The 18,135-nt window shown below is 40.6% G+C and overlaps 1 protein-coding gene across 2 annotated transcripts; it reads left to right on the forward strand.

Moving 5' to 3' along the window:
• The first annotated feature begins 1,121 nt into the window (after positions 1-1,121).
• Positions 1,122-13,272, forward strand: LOC133549329 (gastrula zinc finger protein XlCGF57.1-like). Of its 2 annotated transcripts, none has more exons than XM_061894621.1 (3): positions 1,122-1,399; positions 3,588-3,878; positions 9,932-13,272. In XM_061894621.1, the coding sequence occupies exons 1-3, from the start codon at positions 1,291-1,293 to the stop codon at positions 11,302-11,304; spliced, it is 1,773 nt and encodes a 590-aa protein (XP_061750605.1). In that variant the 5' UTR covers positions 1,122-1,290; the 3' UTR covers positions 11,305-13,272. The 2 variants fall into 2 exon arrangements, with proteins under 2 accessions (XP_061750605.1, XP_061750614.1); XM_061894630.1 differs by having other exon boundaries at positions 1,122-1,393.
• Positions 13,273-18,135: the final 4,863 nt, after the last annotated feature.

Genomic DNA, 18,135 nt, shown 5'->3' on the forward strand with positions numbered 1-18,135 from the left:
ATCTTTTGTCATTTGTTTGTGTAAAGTATTATTATTATTCACATTGCGATCATGTTTAAGATGCATGATCATGATATGTTTATTTTATGAAAAGGGATACAGGGCGGTGTTCTGAATTTGTGGTCATATTGGTAAAATCGCATGGTTTCTACTTGGGGGAAAAAAAAGCTACAAAACTCGGAAAATTAATAAAATTTGGACAAATTATGATTTGAATCTGAATAAGAAGCTCAAACATCTAATGAAAATAAACAAGGTATTTAAGATAATTACCATGTGAATCATAGAAAACGGACCGCCCTAAATTTTTTTTAATAAAATTTGGGAAAAATAGGCTCCAGCAACGCACGTGACCCCAAAAGGAACAAGCGGTAGAAAATGGATGGATGGATGATTAGAATTTCAAAAAAGAATCTCCAACATCAAAATACGTGAATGTCATAAATCAATCAAAGTTTACTTATATAGGCTTAAATTACGAGTGTCTCAAAGGGCTGCACAAGCCCCCCCCCCTCCAAAAAAAGAAAAAATAATACATTTAGTAATAAAAGTTACAGTATTGTATTGATGCATATTATTTCCAGGCTTTTGAGGGCCAAGTAAAATAAAGAGTTGGGTCACTTTGACAACTGTGACCTACTGGAATACAGATGAATTACAGTCTTGATGAAGAATATTGATATTGGTATCAGTATCGATAAAATGTATTGCACCTATTGAAATTGTGGAGATAATACTTCCGATGGAGATGTAAATGATACATACATAAACCGTCAGGTATATGGTTTTTCTGTGTTATAAATCATTAAACCCACATGCCCCAATAAATATTATTTTCTCTACCCCTTCAAGGACACTGGGAACAATCTTTCAACAGAAATGTATTTTTGAGTTACAACAAATAAAACGCAGTGTATTGAAAGCACGTCATTTTGTTGTTGTTAAGAGAGTAAAGTGCATGAAAACCGATTGAGAAATGAGCAAGTTATGGTTTATTTTGGTCATAATTATGCGACATTGCGTTGCAATAAATGGGTCAGTTGCCCGTGCTAAGATGGCCGCCAAGTAAGGTCTAGGGTAGAAAGGAAATGACGTTCCTACGCACATGCGCAGTACCTGCCTGTACCGCCAAGATGGTGGACTGCGAGGCTGTTGAGGTTTACGATCTAACAGCTTTAAAGATGCACGACAATTATAGTTATCAATGTCTCAAAGGTGAATATCTTGTAATTGTTTTACTTTGGAGCGATAAAATGTTAGCTGAAGTGAAGATTGAAGACGTGCTAGAAGATGGACGACTACTGCTATGCTAAGATGGCGACGTCATGTCAAAGAGAAAGTGAAAGAGAATCACCAACTTCCAGCAAATCACCGACGGAGATAAAGATGAAAGGTGAAGGTGAGTGATGTCATTAATCAATTAATCAATCAATTAATGTTTACTTATATAGCCCTAAATCACGAGTGTCTCAAAGGGCTGCACAAACCACAACCACATCCTCGGCTCAGATCACACATTGTCCAGTCCATAGTGGATCTAACATAATAGTGAGAGTCCAGTCCATAGTGGATCTAACATAATAGTGTGAGAGTCCAGTCCATATTGGATCTAACATAATAGTGAGAGTCCAGTCCATAGTGGATCTAACATAATAGTGAGAGTCCAGTCCATAGTGGATCTAACATAATAGTGAGAGTCCAGTCCATAGTGGATCTAACATAATAGTGAGAGTCCAGTCCATAGTGGATCTAACATAATAGTGAGAGTCCAGTCCATAGTGGATCTAACATAATAGTGAGAGTCCAGTCCATAGTGGATCTAACATAATAGTGTGAAAGTCCAGTCCATAGTGGATCTAACATAATAGTGTGAAAGTCCAGTCCATAGTGGATCTAACATAATAGTGAGAGTCCAGTCCATAGTGGATCTAACATAATAGTGTGAGAGTCCAGTCCATAGTGGACCTAACATAATAGTGAGAGTCCAGTCCATAGTGGATCTAACATAATAGTGAGAGTCCAGGCCATAGTGGATCTAACATAATAGTGTGAGAGTCCAGTCCATATTGGATCTAACATAATAGTGAGAGTCCAGTCCATAGTGGATCTAACATAATAGTGAGAGTCCAGTCCATAGTGGATCTAACATAATAGTGAGAGTCCAGTCCATAGTGGATCCAACATAATAGTGAGAGTCCAGTCCATAGTGGACCTAACATAATAGTGAGAGTCCAGTCCATAGTGGATCTAACATAATAGTGTGAAAGTCCAGTCCATAGTGGATCTAACATAATAGTGAGAGTCCAGTCCATAGTGGATCTAACATAATAGTGTGAGAGTCCAGTCCATATTGGATCTAACATAATAGTGAGAGTCCAGTCCATAGTGGATCTAACATAATAGTGAGAGTCCAGTCCATAGTGGACCTAACATAATAGTGAGAGTCCAGTCCACAGTGGATCTAACATAATAGTGAGAGTCCAGTCCATAGTGGATCTAACATAATAGTGTGAGAGTCCAGTCCATAGTGGATCTAACATAATAGTGTGAGAGTCCAGTCCATAGTGGATCTAACATAATAGTGTGAGAGTCCAGTCCATAGTGGATCTAACATAATAGTGTGAGAGTCCAGTCCATAGTGGATCTAACATAATAGTGAGAGTCCAGTCCATAGTGGATCTAACATAATAGTGTGAGAGTCCAGTCCATAGTGGATCTAACATAATAGTGAGAGTCCAGTCCATAGTGGATCTAACATAATAGTGAGAGTCCAGTCCATAGTGGATCTAACATAATAGTGAGAGTCCAGTCCATAGTGGATCTAACATAATAGTGAGAGTCCAGTCCATAGTGGATCTAACATAATAGTGAGAGTCCAGTCCATAGTGGATCTAACATAATAGTGTGAGAGTCCAGTCTATAGTGGATCTAACATAATAGTGAGAGTCGAGTCCATAGTGGATCTAACATAATAGTGAGAGTCCAGTCCATAGTGGATCTAACATAATAGTGTGAGAGTCCAGTCTATAGTGGATCTAACATAATAGTGAGAGTCCAGTCCATAGTGGATCTAACATAATATTGTGAGAGTCCAGTCCATAGTGGATCTAACATAATAGTGAGAGTCCAGTCCATAGTGGATCTAACATAATAGTGAGAGTCCAGTCCATAGTGGATCTAACATAATAGTGAGAGTCCAGTCCATAGTGGATCTAACATAATAGTGAGAGTCCAGTTCTGTTATCCTTCTCTCAATGGATGTTTTTTGCTTCAAAGTTTGATGGTTCTATTCCATCATGTCATCACTTATGATGTTTACTGCACCTGAACTTTCAAGTGCAGCATAATGCTTCTCCTGGGGGATTAGAGCCGGAAAGTAATGTCCATGAAACACGACACACACACACACACACACACACACACACACACACACACACACACACACACACACACACACACACACACACACACACACACACACACACACACACACATTTAGCACATAGAAGAAAGTGTGTAGCCAGTTCACGGAGAAACATCTCATGGATCACGTCTGAACTAAAACTGTGTTTGTTTGTGTCCTGCAGACGTCCAGCAGCTGATTGGTCATCCAGAAGAACTTTCCACTCAGTCGCAGGAGGGTCCACAGCCCCCCCACATTAAAAAGGAAGAGGAGGATCTCCGGATCAGTCAGGAGGGAGAGGGTCTTCTCGGCCAGCAGGAAGCTGATCTCACCAAGTTGCCACCGACTGTTGTCTCCGTGAAGACTGAAGATGATGAAGAGAAACCACAACCAGACTACCTCCTGGCTCCACTATCAGATGGAGAGTCCGAAGACAAGGTTAAAGAACCTTTGAGGGGCGATACAGACTGTGAAGGTGATATTAAGACTAACTAGGGGTGTCAAAAGATGGATTTTTAAATTAATCGCGATTCTTATTTATAATGATTCTTAATCGATTAGAACAAAAATTAATTTTTAAAAACCTGTCCTGTTCAGCCACTCGGGCAAATCATATTGTTGATGTGGATCAGACCTGGGCACATGAAGACCCGGGGACCACATGCATTTTCAACCTGGCCCGCCGGACATTCCCAAATCATTTTTTTATATCTTTGAGATGGAAAGTGTAGCTGCCATTTTTAATAATGACCCTTAGTCTTCCATCCATCCATTTTCTACCGCTTATTCCCTTTTTGGGGTCGCGGGGGGCGCTGGTGTCCAAAGTCTTCAACTAAACAAAGTATTTCAATGCTTGGAATCTGCGCTTCTGCATGATATACTTGTTACTATGGTCATCTAATTAGTTACTATGGTCATCTAATTAGTTACTATGCTCATCTAATTAGTTACTATGCTCATCTAATTAGTTACTATGCTCATCTAATTAGTTACTATGCTCATCTAATTAGTTACTACGGTCATCTAATTAGTTACTATGGTCATCTAATTAGTTACTATGGTCATCTAATTAGTTACTATGGTCATCTAATTAGTTACTATGCTCATCTAATTCGTTACTATGGTCATGTAATTAGTTACTATGGTCATGTAATTAGTTACTATGGTCATCTAATTAGTTACTATGGTCATGTAATTAGTTACTATGGTCATCTAATTAGTTACTATGGTCATCTAATTAGTTACTATGGTCATCTAATTAGTTACTATGGTCATCTAATTAGTTACTATGGTCATCTAATTAGTTACTATGGTCATGTAATTAGTTACTATGGTCATCTAATTAGTTACTATGCTCATCTAATTAGTTACTATGGTCATCTAATTAGTTACTATGGTCATCTAATTAGTTACTATGGTCATCTAATTAGTTACTATGGTCATGTAATTAGTTACTATGCTCATCTAATTAGTTACTATGGTCATGTAATTAGTTACTATGGTCATGTAATTAGTTACTATGGTCATCTAATTAGTTACTATGGTCATGTAATTAGTTACTATGGTCATCTAATTAGTTACTATGGTCATCTAATTAGTTACTATGGTCATCTAATTAGTTACTATGGTCATCTAATTAGTTACTATGGTCATGTAATTAGTTACTATGGTCATCTAATTACTTACTATGGTCATCTAATTAGTTACTATGGTCATCTAATTAGTTACTATGGTCATCTAATTAGTTACTATGGTCATCTAATTAGTTACTATGGTCATGTAATTAGTTACTATGCTCATCTAATTAGTTACTATGGTCATGTAATTAGTTACTATGGTCATCTAATTAGTTACTATGGTCATCTAATTAGTTACTATGCTCATCTAATTAGTTACTATGGTCATCTAATTAGTTACTATGATCATCTAATTAGTTACTATGGTCATCTAATTAGTTACTATGGTCATCTAATTAGTTACTATGCTCATCTAATTAGTTACTATGGTCATCTAATTAGTTACTATGGTCATCTAATTAGTTACTATGGTCATCTAATTAGTTACTATGCTCATCTAATTAGTTGCTATGCTCATCTAATTAGTTACTATGCTCATCTAATTAGTTACTATGTTCATCTAATTAGTTACTATGGTCATCTAATTAGTTACTATGCTCATCTAATTAGTTACTATGCTCATCTAATTAGTTACTATGCTCATCTAATTAGTTACTATGTTCATCTAATTAGTTACTATGGTCATCTAATTAGTTACTATGCTCATCTAATTAGTTACTATGCTCATCTAATTAGTTAGAGCAGCTCAGACCACACACCAAGCAGTGTGGGTGGGGCATGTTTCCACAGAGTGTTTCCAGAGCCTGAAATGTGGTTGTCCGTGACAGACATGGAAGGAGATTTTTACAACAATGTTCTAAAGCAGTGGTCCCCAAACACCGATTGGTACCGGGCCGCAGGGCCGCAGAATAATTTTTAATACTTTTAAAAAATATATTTTTTATTTATTTATTATCAATTTAAAAAAAAAAAGAATCTCAGAATTTCATGGCTGCAACACGTGCCAAAGTAGTTGGGAAAGGGCATGTTCACCACTGTGTTACATCACCTTTTCTTTTAACAACACTCAATAAACGTTTGGGAACTTAGGAAACTAATAGTTGAAGCTTTGAAAGTGGAATTCTTTCCCATTCTTGTTTTATGTTGAGCTTCAGTCCTTCAACAGTCCGCTGTCGTATTTTACGCTTCATAATGCGCCACACGTCTGGACTGCAGGCGGGCCAGGAAAGTACCCCCACTCTTTTTTTACGAAGCTACGGTGTTGTAACACTTGTCTTGCTGAAATAAGCAGGGGCGTCCATGATAACGTTGCTTGGATGACAACATATGTTGCTCCAAAACCTGTATGGACCTTTCAGCATTAATGGTGCCTTCACAGATGTGTAAGTTACCCATGCCCTGGGCACTAATACACCCCCATACCATCGCACATGCTGGCTTTTCAACTTTGCGCCTAGAACAATCCGGATGTTTATTTTCCTCTTTGTTCTGGAGGACACCACGTCCTCTGTTTCCAAATATAATTTGAAAGGTGGACTCGTCAGACCACAGAACACTTTTCCACTTTGCATCAGTCCATCTTAGATGAGCTTCGGCCCAGCCTGGGTGTTGTTGATAAATGGCTTTGGCTTTGCATAGTAGAGTTTTAACTTGCACTTACAGATGTAGCGACCAACTGTAGTTACTGACAGTGGTTTTATGATGTGTTCCTGAGCCCATGTGGTGATATCCTTTGCACATTGATGTCGGTTTTTGATGCAGTACTGCCTGAGGGATCAAAAGTCCGTAATATCATCGCTTACGTGCAGTGATTTCTCCAGATTCTCTGAACTTTTTGATGATTTTACGAACCGTAGATGGTAAAATCCCTAAATTCCTTGCAATAGCTCGTTGAGAAATGTTGTTCTAAAACTGTTCAACAATTTGCTTACAAAGTGGTGACCCTCACCCCATCCTTGTTTGTGAATTACTTGGCATTTCATGGAAGCTGACTTTATAGCCAATCATGGCACCCACCTGTTCCCAATTAGCGTGCACACCTGTGGGATGTTCCATATAAGTGTTTGATGAGCATTCCTCAACTTTATCAGTATTTATTGCCACCTTTCCCAACTACTTTGTCACGTGTTGCTGGCATCAAATTCTGAAGTTAATGATTATTTGCAAAAAAAAATGTTTATCAGTTTGAACATCAAACATGTTGTCTTTGTAGCATATTCAACTGAATATGGGTTGAAAAGGATTTGCAAATCATTGTATTCTGTTTATATTTACATCTAACACAATTTCCCAACTCATATGGAAACGGGGTTTGTATATCAGATTGTAGGTCGGTTTATTTTTTACCCTTTGCATTCATGTTTCGCTGTGTTTGTTGCATTTTTGTGGATTGTAAAATATTTCGATGTAGAGGGGGGGTGACGTTCATATGTTGTCAATGTTTAGTGTTTTATCTTTCATAGTTAATGTTGTAAATCCCACATTCTTTATTTTCATGTACATTCTGGGTGTCTCATTCAGTAAAAAATTTTGAAAAATACATTCCGTTTTTTAAGGCGGTCTGTCATAACGTTTTTAGCGTTCAATCACACATTATTGTGAGGTTTCGAACTAGTGTTCCTGCAAATTTGATTTGGTCCCCAGACACATTTTTTCCTCTAAATTTGGCCTCCGAGTCAAACTAATTGCCCAGGCCTGATGTAGATGATCTACATCTTGTCAGGTTCAAACACTGATGACTATTAAGAAAAGAAGCAAGGAATTAAACAGAGACAGAATTAAATTTGGCTTAATTGAGGAGAATCGTGTGGACCTGTCTCACCAAGCTTTGACGAAAGATTGTACGCCTTCCTCTTTTATTTGGACATTCCCTGATTACATGGCAACGGCTGTTTCTAAGGGAAGGGGGTCGTAAACAGCCGTTGCCTTTGGTTACAAAACAGTTCAAAGAAAAGGTGTGCTTTGTAGATCTCGGGTAAAGACAACATATTCCTGTGGATTACAATACATCAAAGAAACAGACACCCATCCTACACAGTGGAGTTCTACAAGCCTTTTACTCGGTAGGATCAAAGACAGCTTTTGTCCTCTCACAGTGCGAGCTGAACTCAATGTAACACAAAAATTTGTGATAACTGAGATACAATTATTCTGACATATCTGCTGTACAGATTTACTTTAGAAAAGAGAAGTGTTGGATACTTCCCTTGTTGCATTATTTGTATTTGACTTTACTAAACAAAACCAGTTTTCTTTTAAGTAACATAGATATTTATCAGAGCTGTTTATCTATTTTTTGAAAGATCCAATGCTAATTAGAAAAGTGTAGTTTTTGAATCGAGAATCGTTTGTGAATTATCTGAATTGTTACCCCCAAGTATCGAATCAAATCGTGCGATGCTCAAAGTATGACAGCCCGAGGACTCACGCTTACAGCTAACACTGAATGCTCTCAAAAGAAAAGCGGTAAAAAAAAAAACTTTAAACTGCTCGGTCTCTGGTAAAAGCTTTACTAAAAAGAGCAATTTCACTGAAAAATAAGGACAAAAAAAAAACATTTTAGTGTTCAGTTTGACTCAACATACACTGTAGAAAACAACTTTAATTAACGGGAATTGTTAATTCATCAAATTAAAAGTGTAATTTTGTCCCAGCACGACAAAAAATAGGCAACAAAAGATGCAAATAGAATATATCTCAAATATATTTAGAAGCCAAACTCATTCAATTATTCATTAACATTGACATAAAAATTATGATCGATGCAGGTCAGGTTTCCCCAGGAATGGCAGCAGTGCAGCATAACAAAATGCAAATTCAAGTCAACTGGTAAAAAAATATAAGTAGAGTTTGCCCTCTAGTGCAAAGGGCGGGAACCTTTTTGGCTGAGAGAGCCAAAAAGCCAAATATTTTGAAATATATTCCCGTAAGAGCCATATAATATTTTTTTTAACACTGAACACAACTAAACGCGTGCATTTTTAAGTAAGACCAACATTTCTAAAGTATAACAGGTCTCTTATTCTTTGTAATAACATTGTTATTCTGAAGCTAACTGTGGAGGGGGCGTGGCCTGCGGGCCTGCAGCGACAGGTGCGTAGATGGCCCACCTGGGCCTTGTTATCTAATCACCTGTCGCTCTGTTATAAGCAGCAGCCAGGAGGAGAGACGGGGTTGGGGCTGGAAATACTATTGCTGGAAAGCAACTGAGAGATTTATTGAAAAATAAAACAATATTGTAACCCTGAAACAGACTCTCAAGTCGGTGCTTGGGGGTCTGAAGAACCCCCAGGAGGGCAAGCCCCACACTAACCAATAATAAATAAATAGCTTCTTACCATTGACGCAACTTCTTGAAAACGGATGGACGGATTAAAAATGCATGAGAATAATTGATATTTTTAACATTATTTTTAACACTGTGATTACAAGTGGAATTATTCATTACTTATCGTGTTAAGCAATGTCAGCTCAGATGTATCAGAGAGCCAGATGCAGTCATCAAAAGAGCCACATCTGGCTCTAGAGCCATAGGTTCCCTACCCCTGCTCTAGTGGGTTCTTCAGACCACCACACACTGTCAGGAATTCAGGGTATAACACATTCTTATGTACTCAAGCTTTGAGCCTTTTGCTTCCCAGCAACAAGTCTTTTCTGCGTCTGCCCCAGCAGCATCTCCAACTCCAACTACTCGTCTCATCACAACCGCTGCTAATAAAGGCGACAAGTGATTAGATAACAAGGCCCACCTGGGCCATCTATGCACCTGTCGCTGTCTTCAATCGCCGTGTCCATGGAAACTGAAGTTTTCTCTTTTCTGGGATTCTAGCTCCACTTGTCGAGTACCAGCCCAAGTAATGTGTACATGAATCCATCCTTTTGGCAAGGCACTAAATGAACGTGAAACATCTCATGAATCATGTCTCAACAAAAATATGTTTGTGTTCTGCAGACGTCCAGCAGCTGATTGGTTATCCAGAAAAACGTCCTCCTCAGTCACAGGGGCGGAGCTCTACTTTGAAGCAAGATGATCCACAGCCACCCCACATTAAAGAGGAAAAGAAGGAACTTTGGATAACTCAGGAGGAAGCTGATCCCACCAAGTTGCCACTGACTGTTGTCTCTGTGAAGACTGAAGATGATGAAGAGAAACCACAACCAGACCACCGCTTAGCTCCACTATCAGATAGCAAAGCTGAAGACGGGGAGGAAGAACTTTTAAGCAACGATACAGACTGTGAAATTGATATGAGGACTCACACCGACAACAAAAACTCTAATTGCTCTAAAAGGAAGACGGGTAAAACATGTTTGAGGTGTTCAGTTTGTGCTAAGCGCTTTTCTAAAAAGAGCAATTTGACTGTCCACATGAGGACGCACACGGGTGAAAAACCATTTAGTTGTTCATCGTGTGGCAAAAACTTTACTAAAAAGTGCCATTTGAGTGAGCACATGAGAACGCACACGGGAGAAAAACCATTCAATTGTGCACTTTGTGTTAAAAGCTTTACTAAAAAGTGCCATTTGACTGAGCACATGAAAACGCACACCGGCGAAAAACCGTTTAACTGTTCCGTTTGCGGTAAAAGCTTTTCCATAAAGACCCATTTGAGTGAGCACATGAGAACACACACAGGAGAAAAACCGTTTAACTGTTCCGTTTGCGGAAAAAACTATACTAAGAAGTGCCATTTGACCGAACACAGGAGAACACACACTGGAGAAAATTCTTTTGATTGTTCGGTTTGTGGTAAAAGCATTACTCTCAAGAGCAATTTGACTCAACACATGAGAATACACACTGGTGAAAAACCGTTTAATTGTCTAGTTTGTGGTAAAAAGTTTTTTCTAAAGGGCAGTTTAACCCGACATACGAGAAAGCACACTAAAGAAAAACTATTTAATTGTTCAACATCTAACAAGAGCTTTGTTACCAAGAGTCATTTGACCGAACACAAGAGAAAGCGCACAGGTGGCAAAACATTCAATTGTCTAGTTTGTGGTAAAAGTTTTTCCCGAAAGAACAGATTGACCGAACACAGCAGAAGACACACAGGAGAAAAAATCGGTTGCTCAGTTTGTGGTAAAACCTTTTTCTCCAGGCATGGCTGGACTCAACACAGAGTGACGCATTCAGGAGAGAAAACATTTAGTTGTTCAGTTTGTGGCAAAAGGTTCTTTTTTAATTCCGACATGGTGAGACACAAAAGAATACACACGGGAGAGAAACCATTTAACTGTACGGTTTGTGGTAAAAGTTTTTCTCAAAAGAACAAATTGACTGGACACAGCAAATTACACGCGGGAGAGAAAAATAAAAAATAAAATCTCAATAAAAAGGACATGTTAGCTTTAAATAACAATCAGCAGAGGCTTGCGGTAAAACGAGAACTGTGTTTTCTCGCACGAGAATAAAAACTTTTAGTTGCTCAGTTTTTAGTGACCAAGTTTACCTCATCGCATAATGAAACACACTTGTTTGCGGTTAAAGATTCTCTCCGAAATTGCTAGCTTCAGAATCAGAAGAGTTTTTATTGCCGTTGTTTGAGAACGGGTTCACAAACTAGGGATTTTACTCTTGATTAATGAAAACATTCTTGGCAAATGCTTTTGCTCTCGTCCGTCTTGGGCAAGTTGTTGACATGTTGTCCAAACGATGACGAAAGTTCATCCTCTGGGGGGGGGCGGGGAAAGGCTCTGCCATCTTGGGAGGAGTCCGAGAGATGGCGTTCTTGGGCTTGGAAGATTTCCTTGTAGTCTTCCGCATTGTGGATTTCAGCTGAAGAAACTTTCTCGTCCGCTTCATCCTCGCTAGGGCTCCGCCTCTCGCCTTCAGGACTCCGCCTGTCAGCATCTGAGCTGCGCTTCACCCCTTGAGCCCGGCAGTCGGTCGCGGGTCGCTCGTAGCTGCGGCGTAGCGCCACTCCCTTGGGCACACATCCAACACAAAATGGAATAAAATGAGTTGAAACTAAGATATCAGATTTAGTTATTGTTTATGTGCCTGATGGCCCAGGGAAAAACCCTTTTCAAGTGAGGAGGTATGGGTCTGGATGGACCGTAGTCTCCTGCTTGAGGGGAGAATATTTTGTGTCCAGTGTGAGAAGAGTCAGCTGTGATCCGACCCAGACGCCTCCTGGTCTTGGAGGAGAACAGGTCCCAAGAAATGGATGGAGTCCACAATAGGGGGAGGGAGAGTCAATCAGAGAGAGAGGGGGATAGTGGGGCTGTGAATTTCCTGAAGTCCAAGATCATCTCCACTGTTTTCTGGCCAATCAGCTCCAGGACGCCAGGCCGGTCCACCTCTCTCCTGTATGCGGACTAGTCGCCATCCGAGATGAGACCGATGAGGGCGATGTTTGTCCGCAAACTTGAGCAGCTTTACTGACTGGTGACTGGAGGGGCAGCAGTTTGATAGTACGTGACCTGGAGAGTCTCCCTCCCAGATGGCAGGGAAAAAAAGCAATATGCCCATAGTTTATTTACCTGTGGGATAGGCTAGGACTAACAAAACTATGTTTTCAGCACAAACACGTTCAAGATGAGACAAACAAACAGTGTACATGGTTACAGAACAGGAACGCTGATGGGTCGCCACGAGGCGCCCCGTGAAAGATGGGAAAAGGGTAAAACGCTGGGGCAGAAGATGAGTACAAAAAATACAATCTAGACTGGGCTCCAGTCTGGAGTGGGAAAAAAAACCTCCGTGCCATGCACACACAAACATGTTACATTCAATGACAACAACTCGTGACAGCTGGCAGCCGTCCATCATCCCGAAGGGTAATTAAGCAGTGGTGAAGGGGTGGGGGAGGGTGTGTGTGTGTGTGTGTGTGTATATGCCCATTGTCTTGGGTGTGTTGATGTAGTGTCCATAGGCCTGGAGCCGTCCTGCATGCAATGCAAGCAAATGTTTGACTCCAGGTGTTGTTGAGGAGGGAGGGAGGTCAAAAGCGTCCATCATTGAGGAGTCCTTGGGGGGAATGTTTTCAGAACAGCCTGCTCCTGTTGTTGCACCGTCAAGGCCTTTCGAGGGAGTCAAATCGTTGATTAGGATTTTTGTTTTTCCGCGAGCAGACATTACAATAACAGCGCAAAGAAAGAGGCTTCAAAAAGTGTAGACGAGACAAAACTAAGAGGGCAAGCAAGGAGAAGAAGGGAGCGGAAAAAATGTGACCGCCCTCACCAGAGGCAAGACAGATGTACCGTGGGACCTCGATGAATGAATTCATTCGGTTCTTAAATAGGGTTTGTAGGCAGAAAAAGTTTGTATAGAGAGGCAAATTTCTCCATTTTGAACACATTATGAACACATTATGAAGTGCTGTACAGTACTGTGTATCAAACATAACCAGGAGATGATGGAGCAACTTTCTTTTAATAAACAATAAGACACAACAACAAGTTGGACTGTCATATTTTGGCGCTTGGCACACATGTCAAGTTAACTTTCTGTTTCAATTCCTGCTGCCAGGGTTAGGGTATCGCAGATTTAAAAGACTGATTCGACCTTAAGATAGCTCGGCTCGCTCCCTCAAGCACTGGTGTTGCTATTGTTTGTACTTACCCCCGTTTTGTAGAATAGATGGTTAAACTTCAGCTCGAGTCATCTCTCATCATTTAACACAGCCTTTTAACTAAATGATCAGTGGCAAACTAAATAAAAGGGTCCGAAATATGTAAATAAATATGTAAATAAATGTGTGGAGGGGGGCGTGGTCGGCGCACCTCCTGCGGGAAGGGAGTGTGTATGGGCTGGCTTCGAAGCCCAGCTGACAGGTGAGTAGATTGCCCAGCTGCCCCCCTATCCCTCTAAGAGAGGGAACACAGGTTCGGTGGCCACGGATGAAGCACTGGCTGTCCAAAGTTGGGACCCAGGGTGGACTGCTCGCCTGTGCATCTGTTAGGGACGTCTCTGTGCTGCTGACCTGTCTCCACTCGGGTTGGTCTCCTGCTGGCCCCACTATGGACTTGACGCCCACTATTATGTTAGATCCACTATGGACTGGACTCTCACACTATTATTCTCACACTATTATTTTGGATCCATTATGGACTGGCCTCTCACACTATTATGTTGGATCCACTATGGACTGGTTTCTTACTATTATGTTAGATCCACTATGGACTGGACTCTCACATTATTATGTTAGATCCACTATGGACTGGACTCTTACACTGTTATTTTAGATCCACCATGGACTGGACTCTCACACTATTATGTTAGATCCACTATGGACTGGACTCTCACACTATTATGTTAGATCCACTATGGACTGGACTCTCACACTATTATGTTAGATCCACTATGGACTGGACTCTCACACTATTATGTTAGATCCACTATGGACTGGAGTCTCACTATTAGGTTAGATCCACTATGGACTGGACTGTCACTATTATGTTAGATCCACTATGGACTGGACTCTTACTATTATGTTAGATCTACTATGAACTAGACTCTTACACTATTATGTTAGATCCACTATGGACTGGACTCTCACACTATTTTGTTAGATCCACTATGGACTGGACTTTCACTCTTATGTTAGATCTACTGTGGACTGGACTCTCACTATTATGTTAGATCCACTATGGACTGGACTCTCACACTATTATGTTAGATCCACTATGGACTGGACTCTTACACTATTGTTAGATCCACTATGAACTGGACTCTAACTACTATGTTAGATCCACTATGGACTGGACTCTCACTAATATGTTAGATCCACTATGGACAGAACTCTCACAATATTATGCTAGATCCACTCGACGTCCATTGCGCCGGTCACCCTAGGGTGGGGCTCGGGGTTCCCCACATTTCCGGTCCCCTCCAAGGTTTCTCATTGTCCCATTGGGTTGAGTTTTTTCTTGCCCTGATGTGGAATCTGAACCAAGGATGTTGTTGTAGCTTGTGCAGCCCTTTGAGACACTTGTAAAATAGGGCTATATAAATAAACATTGATTGATTGACTCCTACCTGGATGGTGTTCCTGATCTGTTTCCAGACCCCAGTGATTATTAGGGAAGAGAATCCTGCTGAACCTAACTTGGCCCTTGGGAAATGTACCATTAACTGAAAATCGCAAGAGGAAGTTATTGTGGATTGGGAGATTCTGGGGAAGTTATGTGATAAACAGGAGGGAAATGTCAGAATAATTGTATATAAGCTATCACACATTTTGTTTGCTTGCAGTCCAGATGGCCCTGGTTACTATTCACTTGTGCTCACAAAACTGTCTTTGTTCTTATCAGGCAAAGGCGGACAGCTTGTAAATCACCACCGTGTGCGATGGGATGCGCGTCGCCTTAGAACTTTCTGTTTTTCAAATCTGGACAGCCACGGGAGGGGCATTATCAGGACCCGAAGGGGCAAACCTGACACCACTACGAGCACATTTAGTTTTAACTGTTTATGAACCAGTGCTAGGCTGCTGCATAATGTGACCCCTCCCCTTAGAAGCAGCTTCAGCTATGTAATCAGGGAATGCCCACAAAAATGGGGAGGCACTGGAACTTTGTCTTTAGAGCGTACGGTGACACTGTATGCTGCAGTTCCACACGCTCTCATCATGAGCTAAATTGAATCCTGTCTCTGTTTGATTCCTTGCATCTTGTCCTGTTTAATAGATAGTTCTGTGTTTAAACCTGACACAAAGAAGGTTTTTTTTGCAAACTGAACGATTTTTCACCATTGTGTTTCTGATTGTTTTGAGACAAATTATGTCTTGTAAATAAAACATGACCCCAAACTGAAAACAATTTTTTTCTCCCGTGTGTGTTATCAAGTGTACAGTCAGAATAGCCTTATGAGAAATGCTTTTATCTCAAACTAAGCAATGATATGTTTTTCTTCTCCCGTATGAGTTAGGGTTGGGTATCGAGTATCGATTGGAACCGGGACTAACGTTCCGATTCTCCCGGTATCGTTCAAAAGTTTAAATTTCGAGTCCTAGTTCCGATACCTAGTCCGCCGACCGGAAAAAAAGAATAAGTCCGCCGACCGGAAGAAGAAGCCGCTGAACACCAAAGAAGACAAGCATGGATAGCGAGTGTCGGCGGTCGAAAGTGTGGCTTTATTTTACTAAAAAAAATTAAATATCGGCGAAATGTAACACGTGCGACAGGACTGTTTCATGCTTAGGAGGGTGCACGTCGGACATGATGAAGCACCTCCGAGTTCATGGAGTACTAATAAATGCGTGTCCCGACCGTCATCCTCTGCCTCTGGCTCCGGCTCCAACGCCCAGCCTGGCAGCCTGTACTGCAGTCCGAATCCGGTGAGTAAAACAATATATATGCAATAAATAATGTGTTTTGCGCCAACGTTGAGGCAGCTAACAAATTAGCCCGCGTATTTTTTCATAGACAATTTACAACATGCATCCCTTTTCAGAGGTGGAATCTCCAACATTTAGGTTAGTTAAGCAATAACGTTTGGGCTAAGCTAATTGATGCTGGGCTAAACAGTAACGGCAACATTACATGTTTGTTTATGTTTGCAGGGGTATGGTGAAAACTCTCAACCCAAAATACATACCACCTTCCAGGGACTACCTGGCAAACACATTGATACAAGAAGAATCGGAATCAAGAATCGTCAGGAATCAGAATCGAAACAAAGAATCGGAATCGTTCGAATTCAAACTATACCCAACCCTAGTATGAGTTCTCATATGAACAGTCAAAATGTTCTTTAAAAGGGAACATTTTCACAATTTCAAAATGGTTAAAAACAATAAAAATCAGTTCCCAGTGGCTTGTTGTATTTTTTGAAATTTTTTTCAAAATTTTACCGGTCTCGGAATATCCCTAAATAAAGCTTTAAAGTGCCTAATTTTCACTCTCTGCGCAGACACTGGCCATTTCTCTGTGACGTCACACAGTGCTGCCAATGTAAACAAACAATGGGAATACCACAGCAAGATATAGCGACATTAGCTCGGATTCAAACTCGGATTTCAGCGACTTAAGCGATTCAACAGATTACGCATGTATTGAAACAGATGGTTGGAGTATGAAAATATTGAAGAAGAAACTGAAGCTATTGAGCGAATAGCTATTGACGCTATTCACAGCCATAGCATGGCCGAATAACTGCGTTAGCATCGCCGGTAAAATGTGCGGACCAAACGATCAGGACTTTCGCATCTTTTGACACTGGAGCAACTTAAATCCGTCGATTGGTAAGTGTTTGTTTCGCATTAAATGTGGGTGGAAGGAAACGTAATATAGTTGCAAATGCATCTGCAGGTTATCCATACATCTCTGTGCCATGTCTGCTTTAGCACCGCCGGTAAGTAGTATGTTAGCATCGATTAGCATAGCATGTTAGCATCTATTAGCTGGCAGTCAAAATCAACAAAACTCACCTTTGTGATTTCGTTGACTATCGTTGCAAATGCATCTGCAGGTTATCCATACATCTCTGTGCCATGTCTGCTTTAGCACCGCCGGTAAATAGCATGTTAGCATCGATTAGCATAGCATGTTAGCATCTATTAGCTGGCAGTCAACATCAACAAAACTCACCTTTCTGATTTCGTTGACTGTCATTGCAAATGCATCTGCAGGTTATCCATACATCTCTGTGCCATGTCTGTCTTAGCATCGCCGGTCAAATGTGGAGACACTCTGGCACATTCAATGGGGGTCTGGCGGCAGACACTTTGGCATCTTGGGGCCAGTGGTGCAACTTGAATCCCTCCCTGTTAGTGTTGTTACACCCTCCGACAACACACCGACGAGGCATGATGTCTCCAAGGTTCCAAAAAATAGTCAAAAAAAACGGAAAATAACAGAGCTGAGACCCGGTGTTTGTAATGTGTTGAAAATGAAAATGGTGGGTGTGTTACCTCGGCGACGTCACGTTCTGACGTCATCGCCTCCAGCTCGGTAAACAGAAAGGCGATTAATTCGCCAAAATTCACCCATTTAGAGTTCGGAAATCGGTTGAAAAAATAGATGGTCTTTTTTCTGCACCATCAAGGTATATATTGACGCTTACATAGGTCTGCTGATAATGTTCCCCTTTAAATAAAAGTCTTTACCACATGCTGAAAAATGTTATGTTTTTTCTCTTGTGTGTGTTCTGTGAAGTGGATCTTTTTGGTGGAGCTTTTATCACAAACTGAACAATTAAAAGTTTTTTCA

The sequence above is a fragment of the Nerophis ophidion genome, linkage group LG01, assembly GCF_033978795.1.
Source record: "Nerophis ophidion isolate RoL-2023_Sa linkage group LG01, RoL_Noph_v1.0, whole genome shotgun sequence".
NCBI lineage: Eukaryota > Metazoa > Chordata > Actinopteri > Syngnathiformes > Syngnathidae > Nerophis > Nerophis ophidion.

Coding starts and splice junctions, on each gene's coding strand:
- LOC133549329 (XM_061894621.1), top strand. CDS start 1,291: ATGGACGACTACTGCTATGCTAAGATGGCGACGTCATGTCAAAGAGAA. Junction 1,400..3,587: donor GATAAAGATGAAAGGTGAAG/GTGAGTGATGTC, acceptor TGTGTCCTGCAG/ACGTCCAGCAGCTGATTGGT. Junction 3,879..9,931: donor GGGCGATACAGACTGTGAAG/GTGATATTAAGA, acceptor TGTGTTCTGCAG/ACGTCCAGCAGCTGATTGGT.